Source organism: Hibiscus syriacus, unplaced genomic scaffold (genome assembly GCF_006381635.1).
Source record: "Hibiscus syriacus cultivar Baekdansim isolate YM2019G1 unplaced genomic scaffold, ASM638163v2 tig00110223_pilon, whole genome shotgun sequence".
In the NCBI taxonomy this organism is placed as follows: domain Eukaryota; kingdom Viridiplantae; phylum Streptophyta; class Magnoliopsida; order Malvales; family Malvaceae; genus Hibiscus; species Hibiscus syriacus.
This window is the reverse complement of record NW_024062636.1, coordinates 2,119,599-2,137,153: the sequence shown is the minus strand read 5'-3', so window position 1 is coordinate 2,137,153 and position 17,555 is coordinate 2,119,599. Positions and strand designations below refer to the sequence as shown.

Genomic DNA, 17,555 nt, shown 5'->3' with positions numbered 1-17,555 from the left:
ACTTATTTACTAACTCTTTCTCAATATTTCACTTAGAAACTTCTTAACTCTAATCCTTCCTAACTTCTTCATCTTTTAGTTTTAAGACAACTTAAGCTTTCCTTAAGCTTAAATATCATCTAAAGAACATAAACCAAATTAAAATTTAATGAATAAACCAAATTAAAATTTAATGAATAATCACTTAACAAGGAACTCACCTTTTCCACTTAGCTTCCACGCCTGAAGGAAGAAGAAGAAGGAGAATTCTCTGGAAAATTTTGCTTTTTGCCTTCCCCAATTCCACGTGGTTAATTCCTTTATAAAGGAATAATAAAAATCTTTCTTATGAAATGATTATTATACCCTTACTTCATTAAATATTTATTGAATAATCCTTCACAAAATATTCCTAATTTAGTCCCTAAACTTTTTAATCTTTCAAAATCAAATCTTAAAGTTTCAAAACTTCCATTTTAGTCACTAGCCCTGATTTTGGAGTGTTACAGGTATCGATATCCTAAGTGGTATCGATACCCAAAGTGGTATCGATACTACTTTACATAGTAGAATCGATACCATAAATGATAGTATCGATACCGTCAGGCCCAACGGCTAGTAACGACTAATTTTATTTAAATATTACAAAGGTAGTACCGGTACTCCCTATAGGAGTATCGTTACCCTCTGTCCTGGGCAATTTTATTTTGCAAAGAAAATATTTCCAACTGCTCCAAATCACTCCCAACGGCTAAAAATAGACATAAACACATTCCAACATATAATACAAGTTTAAGACAGTTGAAGAAGGGTTAGAACACCTATCCAAACAATCATACACAAGAGAAGAGCTTTTCACTCTTTATTTTCATTCTCTTGTAAATATTTGTGATTTTCTAAGCTTTAACTTGTAAACACCTACCTTTAAGAGGTTTTCTTGTTTACTTTTTTTTACCTTTTGTAAAGGGGTTTTGGTTCTATCTTAGCCAATTGAAAAGATAAGGAGTTGTAAAGGTTACTCTTGATCCTCTAAAAAGAAAGAACAAATTAGTGGATTTGTTGAAAAATCCTAAGTGAGGAGCTTAAGTAGTGGATGTAGACTTCATTGAGGGAGTTGAACCACTATAAATCTTTGTGCATCATTTTTTTATCCATTTAAATCTCTTTATTCCCTAAAATTATCAAAAAGTCAATTCACCCCCTCTTGACAAATTATTTCGGTTGTTCATTTGAGCTTCGTAAATCCTAACAGAAATGAATCATATTATCACCGTATTTCAGGCCGAGGCCATGGCGATTGTGCATATAGTTCAGCTTGCGTCCAATTTGGGTTTCTCAAATATCACCGTTTAAGGGGATTCAAGAGCAGTGATAGAGTGGATCAAGTCACCGACAGTGGATTTCTCCGTGATAATCGCACTGATCTTGGAAGTGAAACAGAGAGCTTTCGATTTCCATGCATGTACTTTTAGTTTTATCTTGAGAGGGGGTAACAAGGTGGCTTACCTGTTAGCAACTAATCGACGATGGGATTCTTCTAACAGATTTTGGGTTGAAGAGGCACCTAATGCGGTGGAGGCTCGTGTGGCTGAGGATAGACGATGTATAGACCCACCATAGCTACTAGTTTTTCCCTTCGATGTTGAGAAAAGTCTTTTTCTCTCAAACCATGCTTGATGTTCGATTTGAATGGGTTTTCCTTTGTTGAAGCTTTTCATTTATTTTACTCAGTGGAGAAAAGGAAACGAAGGGCCAACATTTAGGAATTTTTTTCCTCATTTTCTTTTCTTTGAGTTTCTATCGTTTTTTATATATCAGGTTAATTGTTTCTTCTTTGATTTTATTTAGCCGACGACGACATTAGTTTTGATGTCAGTTTTCGAGCATCAATTCTCTTTTCTTATTATATTTTTTAATTTTTTAATAAGAATAATTTTGTATTTGTGACACATTTTTCTATACCTTTTTGTCACATTTTTTTTATCATTTAACTGTTATTTTATTTATATTTTTTCAGCGTTTGATTTGATAACGTCACTACTAATCAAGATGACACTTATTTGTAATCTTGTTGATCTTCTATGCTATGGACCCTCATATTAAATTTGGATGTGGGATTTTACGCTCGTTGATAGTTTCTCACGACTTTTGGCTCTGATTTACGATTCTCGGTGGTCTTTTAATAACTTACTTTTCTTTTGTGCTTCGTTTTTTGATGCAATCAAATTTGTTCGTATCTATTTTTTGTTCGAATCTTTTGATTCTTTTTCATGGATGGTTCTTATATGATCTAAAGTAACTAGTTTCAATATTATAAGAAAATATCCAAATTATATAAATGAAATATCATGGTTATATATATTTTTTTGTTTAATCTCTTACATTCATTTAATAATCATAATAAGTATCTTTATAAATTTTTAAAAATATATATTTATTATATTCATTAAATGAACTTAATAATAAAAGAATTATTGTATAAAAAATAAAATAATAATTTTTTTTTAAAAAATAAGATTCAAACAAATATGTTTGCTCGATGAGTATCCATTATCAATAATTAAAAAAAGTAAAATAAATATAATCTTATAATTATTTTAAATTATTAAAAATTACATTTATTTTTCTTTAATTGCCCAAATTAATTAGTTAAAATCCACATTATTTGATAAACGAAGCATCGAATTTTTTAAATATTAAAAAGGAAAATGCCTCTATATTTAGCTTCCAATCTGTATTTCTATTAAATATTTAAATTAAGCCATATTTTCTCGCTTTCTTTTGTACTTCTTTGTTCATCGTAGAGCGCTTCTGATTTGTTTTTCAGGTAATGCTTTCCTTTCTTATTATTTTCCCTTCTTTTGTTCCTACCTCTGTTTGTTTTCCAAGAAAACAACCATGATAAACTTATTCATTGAAGACAAACCTGGATTTATTCTTCCATTCCTTTCAGTTCCGCATCCTTGCATTTCGTCAGAATGTTCGGAGTTTATATAAGTTTTCGTTTTCTTGAGGCTTCCGGTTATAAACCAGAAATCGTTATGAATGAATCTCTAGAATTTGCAACCGTTATAATTTCATTGAATGATTTCAACGTCTCTTTTGAATTTTTTTCTTTTAATTCTAATTACAGTATATCATTAGAAGAGTTCTTTTGTTAATTGTTGCATTTATATATAACTGTTACAACCAGAAAACTCGCCTTTAAACTCAGTGATTATAAAGTTGCCTTTAGGTGATTGATTCAGCTTTTGTTTTTCAGTTAGTAAAAATTAAGAACCAGAAACACATGATTTCACTGGCCAAATCAATTAGCGTGGCTTTTCCTCTCGTGTTTGATACAGTGATTGTTCAATTAATTCTGTTCTATGATATGTAATGGCAATTTTTATCTGTCTGGCGTCAAGTTTCAAACATTTTTCTCCTGTTCCCTACTTTTTAATGCAAAGGTTGCATATTTTTATACTTTTTTTTTTCTTTCATCATTCTTTTAATAGTTGTTTTATTAATATGCAGTGAGATATGGTTGCCTTTGGGAAGAGGTTGAAGGAAAGACAAATTCAGGAATGGCAAGAGTATGTTTGATATATACTTATTTCTGTGTGTATTGCTATTATACTATTTCCTATGTAGTGTTATATACTTCTCTGCTGTGTCAATTCTATGATTTTTTTGCTTGTCCAACGTGCAGCTAGTTGCAGTTTAATATAACTTATTATTGCGTTTTTCAATAAATATAATGTGGTTACAACTACAATTGCCTTTACCAGTATATGGTGCTTGATTTGCTACTATCAATCTTGTGTGAGCATGAAGAGTTTACATGTTTATTTATATGATATTTAGCATTTTTTTTGTCTTTAGTCAAGATTAATCTAAAAAAAATTATCTTTCCTGGTACAGAACAAACCATAGATTTATGACGTGAAAAAGAGAGAGAGAGAGAGAGAGAGACAGGCTGTTGTGCATGTTGACAAACTTGAATCTTATCAGCAGCAAGACAAAGATCATATGATGTGATCATATTTCATTTCTGTTACAGATATTACATAAACTACAAGTTAATGAAGAAGAAAGTCAAACAGTATGCTCATCAAATTGAAATCGGGACACTAGATCGTCGACAGGTTCTCAAAGATTTTTCAAGAATGCTGGATAATCAGGCATGTTGAAAACTGAACTTCAGATTATCTGCATGTACTTATTCATGGAAAACTGAGACCAAAAGCTTGAATAGCATGGAGCCAGGGACTCCGTTATGAACATACTGATATTATGCTTTGGTCCTTTTGCAGTCTATTTTAGCATCACTCCTTTTCCCATTTTTTCCCAATATTTATGTATTGTTAGGGGAAAAGAGTATGTTTAATGGTATAGAGGGTAGGATATCAGTACATTTATGGGAATTTCTGTAATTCATCCTTTATTTTGTTTGTCTTGTTCTGCATGCTTGTTGTATCACATCTTAAAGCCTCTTTTAGCAGGTAAAGATCTATTTAAAATGCTCCATGTGAGCAATGTGATGTTTCATGACCCTGTGGAATTAGAATGCCTTTGTATAGATTTTAAATCTAATGAGAAATTTTGCAACCAATCTTAAAAGTATTTTTGTTTCCATACACCTTATATGCTTTATGAAAAATGTCTTTCCCAAGGTTGAATCTGATGTCTTTCATGCTTTATTATAATTAAAATTTCAGATTGAGAAGATTGTCCTTTTTCTATTGGAGCAGCAAGGCCTACTCGCAAGCAAGTTAACAAAGCTTAGAGAACAGCACGATGCTCTTGAAGAGCATCCACAAATATCCAAAATAACTGAATTAAGAGAAACTTATAGAGGAGTGGGATACGATCTTTTGAAGCTTCTCTATTTTGTTGAAATGAATGCTATTGGTCTACGAAAGATATTGAAAAAGTTTGATAAACGCTTTCACTATAGATTCACTGATTACTATGTCAAAACACGTGCTAATCATCCTTACTCTCAGCTGCAGCAAGTGTTCAAGCACGTGGTAATGTGCCGAACTCAGAAAGACTTTGCCTTTCTTTCAATTGGTCTTATTTCTGTCTTTAACATCCAGCTCTTGTTCATTTCTAGATTATATTGTGAAAAATGTAACAATAGGGCACGCAGAAGTAGTTTTAGCAGTATCCATAAGCTTATTTTCTAAATGTATATTTTCAGGGTTTAGGTGCTGTTGTTGGGGCAGTATCTCGTAATCTTCATGAACTTCAAGACCGTCAAGGAAGCTATTTATCAATTTATGATTCGCCCTCCCTTCCTCTCCAGGTTTCTGCTATATATATTTGTTATAAATATTCATCTTATTCCCTTTGCAGATGTTATATAGTAATAAAGATATGGTTATGCTATTTTACTTACTCAGATCATCTGCAGGATCCTGTGGTTGATTCATTAAAAGCTGCTGTTGATAGGTTAACTCACTCAACAAACTTCCTAAACTTCATGGCACAACATGCTCTAATTATGCAAGAAGAGCTACCTGCTCCCGTCGAGCAACGCATTGATGAAGAGAAATACCATTTTATGTCACTCCTCCTGAACTTAGCAAACACATTCCTTTATATGGTTAATACATATATTATTGTCCCTACAGCAGATAACTACTCCATGAGCCTTGGAGCTGCTGCAACAGTCTGTGGTATTGTTATTGGGGCAATGGCTGTAGCACAGGTGTTTTCTTCAGTGTACTTTAGTGCATGGTCTAACAGGTCATACTTCAGACCTCTCATATTTAGCAGTATTGTCCTTTTTGTGGGAAATACCATGTATGCGTTGGCTTATGACCTGAACTCATTAACAGTTCTTCTACTGGGTCGACTTTTTTGTGGGTAAGTGTTTGTCCTCTTTATCTTCTTTTCTTTTTGTGGGATTTTGTTTTTATTTTGTCGCTTGATTTTGTCAGGGTTTGATCCCTGTTTACTGATACTAAAAGTCTTAACACACCACCGACATACCATATGGCTGTTAGCAGCATGGTCATTATTGAGAGATAACCAAGGCTCAACATAGTCATTGTACTTTGCAGTATGGTAGGACTTCTTAGTGTATAATAACTCTAACCTAACCATTCCAGATTTTCTCTTATTGGATTAGTTATCACTTCTATTATATGTATGGCAAACCTGGGCCTTATTGGAACTAGAAGTGGTAATGGATTGGAGATTAAAATATGGTTTCAAGACTCAAATTGAACTCGCCTATGAAAATTTTTAGTTTGAGAGACTAGGAGCTATGTTTCATTTTTACTTTTTCCATCTAGCTTCATAAAGTTAATTGTCATTGCAGATTTGGTTCTGCTAGAGCTGTTAACCGCCGGTATATCAGTGATTGTGTACCACTAAAAATCCGAATGCAGGCATCTGCTGGATTTGTTAGTGCCAGTGCTTTGGGAATGGCATGTGGTCCTGCTCTTGCTGGCATACTTCAGACAAATTTCAAAATTTACAAGTTAACATTTAATGCAGTCACTTTGCCAGGATGGGTTATGGCTGTTGCTTGGCTCGTATATCTGGTATGGTTGTGGTTCTCATTTAAAGAACCATCTCGTGATTTTGAAGAGAATAATTCTCCTTCTGCATCTAATTGTGGTATGTTTTCTTCTATCAATTATCTTTTGGCTTGATAGGTATATGCATATATACGTTTATGTCTTTATCACTGATCAAGGTCTTTCCAGTCTATTTAATTTAAAACCCAATAATTGGTTTGACAGCTCTTCCGTTTCAATTCTGCTTCTTTGATTGTTTTATTTAGTTGCTGGATATCTTATATAATGCATTAAAATTATTGATATGCATGTTCTACCATGTAGATACAGAAAAGGCAGAAAAAAATAAACTTGAGAAAGGTCTTAAACAACCATTGCTGATTACTTCGGAAGAGAAGAAAGAAGATGACGAAGACCCAGAAGCTGATGAGAGTGAAGAAGATCTTGAGGAATCTCGTCGACCCGCTACATCAATGGTTTCAGCCTATAGACTGCTTACACCCTCAGTCAAGGTATATGATTAAACAATAACTGTCTTGAGTTTCAAAAGTAATATTAGATTAGTCAAGTGTTCATCTTAAGTCATTTGCAATAAAAAAGTCGTTAGCAGACTTAAATGGGAAAAAGTGGACAAGCATGATGCTTATATTTATCAACTTATTTTTACTTGTATCATTTTAGCTATAAAGAAAATGGCCTTAGTTGTTGATATATTTGGATTTTCTCTAAACTGAGTTCTAATAATATCTTCAGGTTCAGTTGTTGATATTTCATGCTCAAGTATGCAATGGAAATTCTACTTTCGGAGTCTAGTGTGGTCACCACATACTACTTCAGCTGGTCAACAAGCACAGTTGCCATCTTTCTTGCATGTCTCGGCTTAACAGTTCTTCCTGTAAACATTGTTGTTGGGAGCTACATTAGCAACATGTTTGAAGACAGGTATTTTTGAGGGATTTACCCTTTTAATTAATTTATTTATTTAACACAAATCGGTATTCATATCTTTGTTGATCTTTGCTTCGGAATTGTGTGTCTAATGCATCCGTTTTCGTTGGTTCGTTGCAGGCAAATTTTGTTGGCATCTGAAATTGTGGTTTGCATGGGCATACTGTTAAGCTTCCATATAATAATACCATACTCCGTGCCCCAGTATGTATTCTCTGGGCTCATCATGTTTGTTTCCGCTGAAGTACTCGAAGGTAGATATTATATAATTTGGCTTATGCCTGCAAAGGGCACCTGATGTTTTCGTAATAAGAACCGAAGATGAAGCATTCCTCCCTCCCTGTTTTCAAGTTTTAATTGTTCAAAATTTTCTTGACCTCTGCAGGTGTCAACTTGTCGCTTCTATCTCGTGTAATGTCATCTCGGCTTTCACGTGGAACCTACAATGGGGGACTACTCTCGACGGAAGCTGGGACTATTGCTCGAGTGATTGCAGATGCCACAATAACAATAGCCGGCTTCTTTGGTCGGAGTCAGCTTTTGAATATCACTCTACTTCCTTCACTAGTGATATGTATCGTCTCTATCATTGCTACATGCTGTACCTATAACTCATTATTTTGATCAATTCCATAAGAACAAGAATAAAAAGAAATCAGCATCTCTACAAAATAACATGATGATCCTCAACAGTTTTTAGCGGTTCAAATTAATCTTTCATCATTGTGTTATCGGTGATATATATTGTGAGAAACTTGGGGGCGTTGATTATACTTTATAATTGTATCTTGATAAAATTTTGTTTCCATTCATTTGAGCTCTCAAGAAAGAGCTGATAAGTTCTTGACCTATAGAATGCTTCTATTTGTTTTACTTATGGTCTTTGTTATCTAGGCTTATTAAATGGCTGTCTAGCATATGAATATGTGTTATATAACTTCATATCACCCTAGGGGCTAAGTGCATCCCCATTATTTAAAAAAAATGAAATCTAGTATAATATGTTAAAGAAAAATGGAAAAAATAAAAAAATTTGTACCCTCGTTATTTTAAGAAGAAAAAATTAAAATTTTGAACCCCGTTATTAAATTTCTAGGTCCGCCACTGATTGTATCTAAGTCATCTCAAATATAGTCTCATTCTTTAGTAGTATTACTTAAGAAGTCACTTAAAGCTGAAGTAGCGGTAATGATGTTGGTGAGGGTAAAAAATTAGAATGTAAGATTTGATCGTTAGATATTCTCACTTACCTATCATGCAAGTTTAATTCGGATTTAATTGGTTATGGTTCGTATACTTCAAATATATAAAATTTTGGAAACTCGGTACTAGTTTACTGAATACAAATAACTAATCTTAATTCAGCGACTAACTATATAAAATATCAATTAAAATGCTACATCATGCATTATACACTCAAGGCTCCTCCATTATTTAAGGCAAGCCTTGGAAAGCAAGCTATCAGCACTTCGGCAAGAACTAGGCTAGGATTTTGTTCGTAGCGCCCGCCTATTTTGCCTAGTCCTCCTTAGGCTCATGCACTCTTCGTATTTTACACATAATTAGTAAATTTTTGGAAGTTCACAATTTCATAAACAAAATAAAAAAAATTAACAACTATTAAGTTATGCACGTGCAGTATTTGAAAATCACCAAACTTGGACTTCATTGAGTGTCCTACGGTTCTAGGCCCAAGGCTTCTCTTTTTTCGGGTGGAAAAAGAGGCAGTTTAACTCTCCTGCAAATATGTTTGCTTCATGGAGAATCACATATTGTGCATTTCTTGAACACTTCCTGAAGCTTCTTTTTCCCTACAAGATTGGGCAATTTAACATGGTTTGGGTTTTGTGGCCGATAAACACAACTCAAGAATCTTTGTTCCCTTAACCTATCTCCCGTAGAGTTTGTTGCTGGGTTTGCCTTGTTATCTCATATATAAGACGCAACACCAAGTTTTGGTTTTTGTTGGTATAACTACACATATATCCATAGCAATATCTCAACCATTTTGATAAAACAATTTATCTGGTGTTTCTTTTGGGACGATGAGTCTTGGGTGGTGGAGATTTGTTAACGCTGCCTTTGCTGTATTTCTCTTCCTACATGGCTTTTGTGCCTCTCAAACAGGTATTCGCAATCGAATGTTAAAGTAAATATGAATATGAAGTTTACTTTTGGCATAAGGACAAAATTACCTTCAAAACGTTTGTATAAATAGTCCATTTTGATATTTGTTCTCCTTTTTTAGTACATTTTAGCTCTAACGTTTCAATTTTTGGTCAAAATACCCTCTGTTGGAAGAACTTTTAGTTGACTGACGGTCAACACATGTTACTGGCATTTCATTTTCACATGTGCTTAATTGCTGACATGTCATAATTTTAGGTAACGTAGTACATATCATGTTATCACTGTGGTTTACGTGACACAATATCATTTTAATAATCAAACACATGTGAAAATAACATGTTAGTAATATGTGATGATCGTTAGTCAACTAACAATTTCCTTCTAACATGGGGTATTTTGATAAAAATTGAAATGATAGAGACTTAAATACTCCCAAAAAAGAACAAGATCAAAATAATCATTTTAATAAACATTATAGACTAATTTTAACACGAGGTCTTTATCTTTAGAATTAAGCTATCATTTTCATGCAAAAACTCGGGCTTAATGCATCAATGTTTCTATCCCAACAGCACCAAACTACTCGTTCATGCACAATGCAACATCAGCACCAAACTTGTCATTTTACGACTACATAGTTGTCGGCGATGGGACTGCCGGCTGCCCCTTAGCTCCCACACTATCTCGAAAGGCCAACGTCTTGCTCCTTGAACGCCGTGGACACCCCTATGGTGACCCCAACATCACTAAATTGGCCAACTTCCGTGCTTCCCTCTCTGACCTTTCCCAGCGGTCCCCATCGCAGCGGTTTATTTCCACGGACGGCGTCATTAATGCACGAGCGCGCGTGTTGGGCGGCGGAAGTTGTCTGAATGCAGGGTTTTACACACGTGCCGCCCCCCGAATATGTCAGGTACTGAGTTTGCACCGATTAGCATTATTTACCATTGTTTTTGCAGCGAATGCATGTGTTATGTTGTTATCTTTAGGCAAGTAGGGTGGAATGGACGACTAGTGAATGAGTCATACTAATGGGTCGAAAACTTAAGTGGCGTTTGAGCCACCGATGGGGGAATGGCAGTCAGCAGTGAGAGATGGTCTGATAGAGGTCGGGGTGATGCCATTCAATGGCTTCACCTTTGACCATATTAATGGAACCAAAGTTGGTGGAACAATATTTGATGAACAAGGGAACCGGCACACGGCAGCTGATTTATTGATGTATGCTAACCCTGGGGCTCTTACTGTCCTCTTGTATGTAACTGTGCACAGAATTTTGTTCAGAAGCAAAGGTAACATTATCTCATAGCCACCACCACAAATTCTCTCCATCATCAGATATGTAACTTGAGTTTGGTTTCTAATAACAGGTAAAAGCAGGCCAATGGCTCATGGATTGATTTTCTGAGACGAAACAGGGGCTCAACATAAAGCTTGTCTTAAACGTGGGTCTAAAAATGAAATCATTTTATCTGCCGGAGCACTGGGAAGCTCGCAGTTGTTGATGCTGAGTGGGATCGGACCAGCAGCTCATCTTCGGTCGCATAATATCAGGGTGGTGTTAGACCAACCAATGGTCGGCCAAGGCATGTCTGATAACCACATGAACGCCGTCTTTGTCCCGTCCCCTCTTCCAGTTGAGGTTTCACTTATCCAAGTAGTTGGCATTACAAATTTTGGAAGCTACATTGAAGCTGCTAGTGGTGAAAGCTTTACTACTTCTAGCCTTGCTTCCTCTTCAAGATTTTATGGCATGTTCTCACCTAAGGTATAATAAGTTTTGTAAGCCACTCATTTAAAGCATATTTTTGGTCCTTAGGGTGCGTATAGATGGGGGATTGTGAGATTACTGGGGGGAAGGTTTTTTCCAGAACATGATACCCATGTTTGGATCGCAAAGATTCTCATAAGGGGTAATAAGTCATTCCCAACAGTGTCATTTTGGGGATTATTACCGGAAATATCATTCCTCTCAATCTCTTAGGTATTATTCTTTTCTTATGACTTTGGACTAAAATGCCCTTAAAACAATTTTTTTTTTTAAAATATCCTTCAACTAACCGTTGAATAAAAATAATTACGAATGGTAAATTGCAAATTTATCCTTAAACTATTTTAGATTTACAAAAAAATCCACAATTAGAATTTTATATGAAGTTTAGGGGTTAAAATAAAATTAAACTCTTTCATTAAACTAATTTATCTTTTAAATTTTGTAGAAAAAAATTATATAAATTTTATGAATTTAAAATTTTTAAAGAAAATATATAAATTAAAAATAATAAAATTATATATTTTCTATGATCTTTTATACAAATATTTTCTTTTGAATATTAGAATTCAACTTGTTTAAAAAACAAATATATAACGAGGATAATTTGATAAAATATATATTACAGTAATCTTTTATTCTTTTAACCAAACATTGTAATCTTATATTTCTGCTAAACAAACCAAACACAACAATGCAACATTCTCAGTAATGTGTTAGGTAATGTTATATTCCGATAATCTTATTCCCGATAATAATGTTATATTTCATGAACTAAACGCACCTAAGTTTAAAATATTAAACTTCAATACTTTGCCCTCAATTTGCTATGCAGATTGGCCGGTTATCTACAGTGCCACCTAAACAAAGGACCCCAGAAGCTATTGCCGAAGCTATTGAATACATGAACAGTCTTGACCAAATAGCTTTACAAGGTGGATTCATCTTGGAAAAAATCATGGATCCAATTTCAACAGGCCATTTGGAGCTTCAAACCCGAGATCCGAACGACAACCCGTCTGTCACCTTCAATTATTTCAAGGATCCTCTAGACCTTTAAAGATGTGTTCAAGGGATTGAAACTATAAGGGAAATCATTGAATCAGAGTCTTTCTCTAGATTCAGACAGGATTCTGTGTCTTGGCAAGAACTTCTCAATATGACCGAATTTTCCCCCATAAATTTGTTGCCTAAACATTACAACCCCTCAATGCCACTGGACGTGTTTTGCAGAGACACAGTGATGACTATATGGCACTATCATGGAGGCTGCCAAGTTGGTAGGGTTGTTGATCTTGATTACAGGGTTTTCGGTGTCGATGCTCCAAGGGTTATCGATGGATCCACCTACAACTACACGCCTGGGACTAATCCTCAAGCCACTGTCATGATGCTTGGAAGGTACTATTACTTGGCATAAAAAGGCAGGATTATGTTGGGTTTTTAATTGACGTTTTCTGTTTCATGTGATGCAGGTACATGGGTGTGAAGATATTGAGTGAGAGATGAGCCAATTAAGAATCCAAGTGATTCATTGTGGTTTATATTTATTTCTTTTGATTAAGACATGATGTTCTTGGCTTGTTATTAAGCATTAAGTGGTCCAAATGTTGAGGTCTTTAAGTTAAACCATTTGTCAGAAGTTTCATTTATGGATATTTGGCGTTGAGACTTGAGAAATATTTTTGTTGTTCAATTGTTTTGCCTTATGATAAACTGGTCCAATGATCCATAACAGATCAAAATGTAGAAGAACAATAAATCAAAACATAATTTGATCATCCAAAAATTTTAATACTCTTTTTTTAATATAATGGGTATGCAAAAAAAAAATCCCTTCTTCCTTTAATGTATATATTTCATATCTAATCTAAAATAATGGTTATGTATTTGGCCACCTACGGGGTTATATGCATCCACCCCTGCTTGTGATAGTGTAAGAATGATAATAACGAATGTAAAACAATTGTAAAATAAAAAACATCAAGATTTACGTAGAAAAACCTTTTCAAAAGAAGAAAAAAAAATCTTGAAAAGAAAGAAAATCAATATTCAGAATTTGTTGTTACTTCTTCATCTTCTCATCCTCCTCCATTGCACTCACTTTCCTTGGAATCTGCATTTTTGACATATCCCCACAAGCCAGTAAACCTGAATTCTCAGCTATTATATGGTGGTGAAGAGTCGAAATTTCGATCCAGTATCAGTAAACGGAGTATGGCATTCATGGATATCTCAGAAGCTGATTACAGCATGGTTTACTTTTCAAATCAATCCGCTGTTTTCAATCACCTAGCAGAGTCTTATCCATTTTTGTCCAGTCGAAATCTTCTGACGGTTTATGGCCATCAAAATGAGGTCTTAGAGGTGATGATTGAGAGCTCAAAGAAGTGAGGAGAAAATGTTATGTCGGCTAGTTTTTCGTGACTTAATCGACAAATACATGCAGAAAACTTGAGAAAGAAGATAGTGAGTACAACTGTACAAGCAAGCGCAAGAAGAAAGCCAAAGGCCTTACCTTTTTTTTCCACTGCGATCAAGGGTTACAGGGCCAATATATCCATATCTGTGGATGAGCCTGGCTTAGGAGAACGGGAGACGTGTTGCTTGATGGATCTGCATTGGGAGCTAAGGATATGGACACCTTGGGGCTTTTTATCTTTTACCCCGGCTTCCTAATTTGTTCATTTTCAAGGTTTTTGGAGAAAACCCATTAGGATTCTGTTGCTTGTATGTCAAGAAATCCAATGCTCCAGTTCTGAACGATTCAGCCATTGAATACAAGCTTGGGGGTAGTGAATCTTGACCCATACTCCGAGTATCATGGCCAACTGGAATCCCTGAAAAACCAGCTATAATTTCCAGCACTGAAACCAAAAAGGTGGATGAATCTCCGATTCAAGCTTCATTCTCATGCCCCATATCTGAAACAGGTGGTGAAGTACAAAAACCTGAAGGAACCAAATCAGCAAAGAAGACATCATTTTCTGAAATTAAAAAAAAAAAGTAATTGGTGCATCATTTGAATGTGGTAGAACCAACAATACCATTCAAAGCAAAAACCCGATACCCCGAATGTAGAATCTTGGATCATGCAGATACATTAGACGTTATAAAAAATAAAGAGCAGGACAATGAGCCACATCAACTGGTTGGTTAATGCATTTATGAGCCTTCAATATCCACGTTCAGAAAATGAAGTTTCTGTTGTGAGAATCTATGGACCCAAAGTAGACTTCGACCGAGCACCCACTATTCCATTTAATGTGTTCGACGGGAAATGAGAGAAGATCGATCTTGCATTGCCACAAAAGCTGGCCGATAGAAACAAATTTCATTTAAAGGAATTTTGCAGCACATTTGGATCTCGGATAAGCATGAAGAAGAGGAAGTAAAAATTAAGTTTGTATAAAATGTCAGGGAATAATTCATCATTGGTTTCTGTCTAGCACAGTCTTTAGGGAGGAAGGCTATTAACCTTGCTTTCGTTGGTTCGAGATGAGCCCCACGGTTGGTGCTTTTGATTTTTACTTAATTATTGGTCGTTTCGTTTCAAATTGAATATTGTACGACGTCGTTCTATACACATAAAAAACATCTTGTTATTTTTGTCTTCGCTTTCTCAAGTCTCAGCAGTCCTCTGCCAATCTTCTTAAAACCCTAACCCTAAAGATAAATCCCTCAAAACAAATCAAATCCAAAAGAACAAAGAAAAGGAAGTTAAAACTTGAACGAAGATGCCGAACCTTGAATGTCGTATGTACGAAGCGAAGTACCCTGAGGTGGATATGGCGGTGATGATACAAGTGAAGAATATTGCCGACATGGGTGCCTATGTTTCTCTCCTCGAGTACAACAACATCGAAGGTATGATCTTGTTCTCGGAGCTCTCCCGCCGTCGGATTCGTAGCGTTAGCAGTCTAATCAAAGTGGGCAGAACAGAGCCCGTGATGGTCCTACGTGTCGATAAGGAAAAGGGTTACATTGATTTGAGTAAAAGGAGAGTTAGCGAAGAAGATATTCAGGTTTGCGAAGAAAGGTATAACAAGAGTAAGCTTGTTCACTCTATTATGCGACATGTGGCCGAGACGTTGGATATTGATTTGGAGGTAATTTATCTATTTTTTCTTTGTTTCATTTTTAAATTCGAGAATATTTTTTAGTGATCTATGGTCTATGGTACTTATAGTTTTCTAAATTTGGATAATATGCATATTTTTTCTCATGCTGTGCGGATTGTGATTTGAAAGTAATTTTGGGGTTTTCTTGGTTGATTGAGGGGATTTTGATCATTGTTTTTTGGGTTTTTTCTTAGAAAATTTGGTTCGGTTGACGTCATCTGAGAATAATGGTACTTGCCAATTGTTTTCTGACTTAATGTCTATGAGGAGAATGCGTGTTTTCCTTACATAAACATGATAATCAGAAAGTAAATTGGCTGGTTTCCAAATTTTTTGTAATTTTGTAATTTTTTGTAACATGATGCGAATTATTTTTTCACAGGAGTTGTACATTAAAATCGGTTGGCCACTATACCGGAAATATGGGCATGCTTTTGAAGTAAGAATCTGCCGTTTTCGAAGTGTTTTATTGTTTACACATTGGTATCATGGCCCTAATATTTATGTTTGCAGGCATTCAAAATCATTGTGACTGATCCTGATTCAGTCTTGAACGCCCTCACCTGCGAAGTCAAAAAATCTGGCCCAGATGGACAGGAGGTAGTTTTTATTTGTAAGATTCATGCATTCAGTTGGATTGAATCTTCAACCATTTCTTTCTTTAGGTGACTGAGGTGGTTCCTGCCGTAACTGAGGAAGTCAAAGATGCTTTGGTAAAAAACATTAGGAGAAGAATGACTCCACAACCTCTGAAGATTCGGGCTGACATTGAAATGAAATGTTTCCAGTTTGATGGTGTTCTTCACATTAAGGTATTATTTTTTAGAAATTCTCTCTGCTTTTTTTGTTGGTAACTGATGTTATTTCTTTTGAATTTGCAGGAGGCCATGCGCAAAGCTGAGGCAGCTGGGAATGAAGATTGCCCTATTAAAATCAAGCTTGTTGCTCCTCCACTTTATGTTCTTACCACTCAAACCCTTGACAAGGTTAGCTTAATGTCTCTTTTCATCTTTGTTTTACCTGCCTTGGAAGTTTCTGCCTACAGCTTTAGTTCTGAAATCTGAAAGCATTTGCATGAACATACTATACTTGTACGGTATTATCTTCTGTTAATCATCGTGATTCCCGTCCAAGATTGTTTCCCCTGTTGGAGTTTCCATTTTTGCTACCCCGTGCCAAATTCATCTGCTGATATTGCCGTTACAACGGTTACATGCATGTCTGTCTAGCATTTTCCCCCTTTCTGAGTTATGTAATTCTTTATTGTGTGTTGCTCAGGATCAAGGTATAGCTACTCTCACTAAAGCAATTACAGTTTGCACCGAAGCTATAGAGTATCACAAGGGAAAACTTATTGTCAAGGAACAACCTAGAGCAGTGAGTGTCCATCTCATTTCAGATTTGTCGCTAGTCTTTGTTGCTTGGTTGAAAATTTTATTCTTTCTCCGGATTGTCTCACATGTTGGATTGATATTTAGGTGAGCGAACGAGATGATAAATTGCTTGCCGAGCACATGGCTAAGTTGCGTAATGATAATGAAGAGGTAAGTGGTGATGAAGATAGCGAAGAAGAGGAAGACACGGGCATGGGCGAAGTTGATGTTGAAAATTCAGGTCAGGGAATAATGGAATGATGCTGCAGCGGCGGCGATAATGAACATGATTGGTTCACCCTTTTCTTACCAAAACCCCTTTTTTTGTCCCCTTTTTCCAGGAAGTTGAAAACCTCTTTAAAAGTATGGTCATGTTGAGTTATTTTGCTAATATTGGATTTTAATGGAGAGTATACAGATGTATTCAAAATCTTTGAAGGTGGGCTTGTTCAATTAGTTGCTTACCGTGAATGTTGCAATATGGTTAGCGTCCCTGGTAAACAAAATCGACAGTTGCAGGGTTTTAATTTAACCTTCTCTTTGATTTATTGTATCATTAACTAAACAACTAATGTTGGTTAACAGTGAGGGTCAACTTGTCCACTTAAACAAAGGACATACAAAATTTGATTTGATTCGATTCGGAATAAAAAATTAAATTATTTTATTTGATTAATTTAAGTTGTTTAATTTTTTCAATTCAAGTTGGATTAAATTTTAC

At 35.2% G+C, this 17,555-nt stretch overlaps 1 protein-coding gene and 2 pseudogenes across 1 annotated transcript; all 3 read left to right on the top strand.

Moving 5' to 3' along the window:
* Positions 1-3,458: 3,458 nt before the first annotated feature.
* LOC120114404 lies at positions 3,459-8,106 on the top strand (annotated as a pseudogene).
* A 1,314-nt stretch (positions 8,107-9,420) lies between these two features.
* Positions 9,421-12,873, top strand: LOC120114339 (annotated as a pseudogene).
* A 2,106-nt stretch (positions 12,874-14,979) lies between these two features.
* LOC120114386 (eukaryotic translation initiation factor 2 subunit alpha homolog) lies at positions 14,980-17,289 on the top strand. The gene is made up of 7 exons (XM_039135324.1): positions 14,980-15,449; positions 15,844-15,900; positions 15,975-16,061; positions 16,127-16,273; positions 16,343-16,447; positions 16,740-16,838; positions 16,940-17,289. Exons 1-7 carry the CDS (start codon positions 15,078-15,080, stop codon positions 17,093-17,095), a joined length of 1,023 nt encoding a protein of 340 aa, XP_038991255.1. The 5' UTR covers positions 14,980-15,077; the 3' UTR covers positions 17,096-17,289.
* Positions 17,290-17,555: the final 266 nt, after the last annotated feature.

Excerpts from the sequence above, each read along its gene's own strand:
- LOC120114386 (XM_039135324.1), top strand. The coding sequence starts at position 15,078 with ATGCCGAACCTTGAATGTCGTATGTACGAAGCGAAGTACCCTGAGGTG. Across the intron at positions 15,450-15,843 it reads CGTTGGATATTGATTTGGAG|GAGTTGTACATTAAAATCGG; the intron begins GTAATTTATCTA and ends ATTTTTTCACAG. Across the intron at positions 16,448-16,739 it reads CCACTCAAACCCTTGACAAG|GATCAAGGTATAGCTACTCT; the intron begins GTTAGCTTAATG and ends TGTGTTGCTCAG.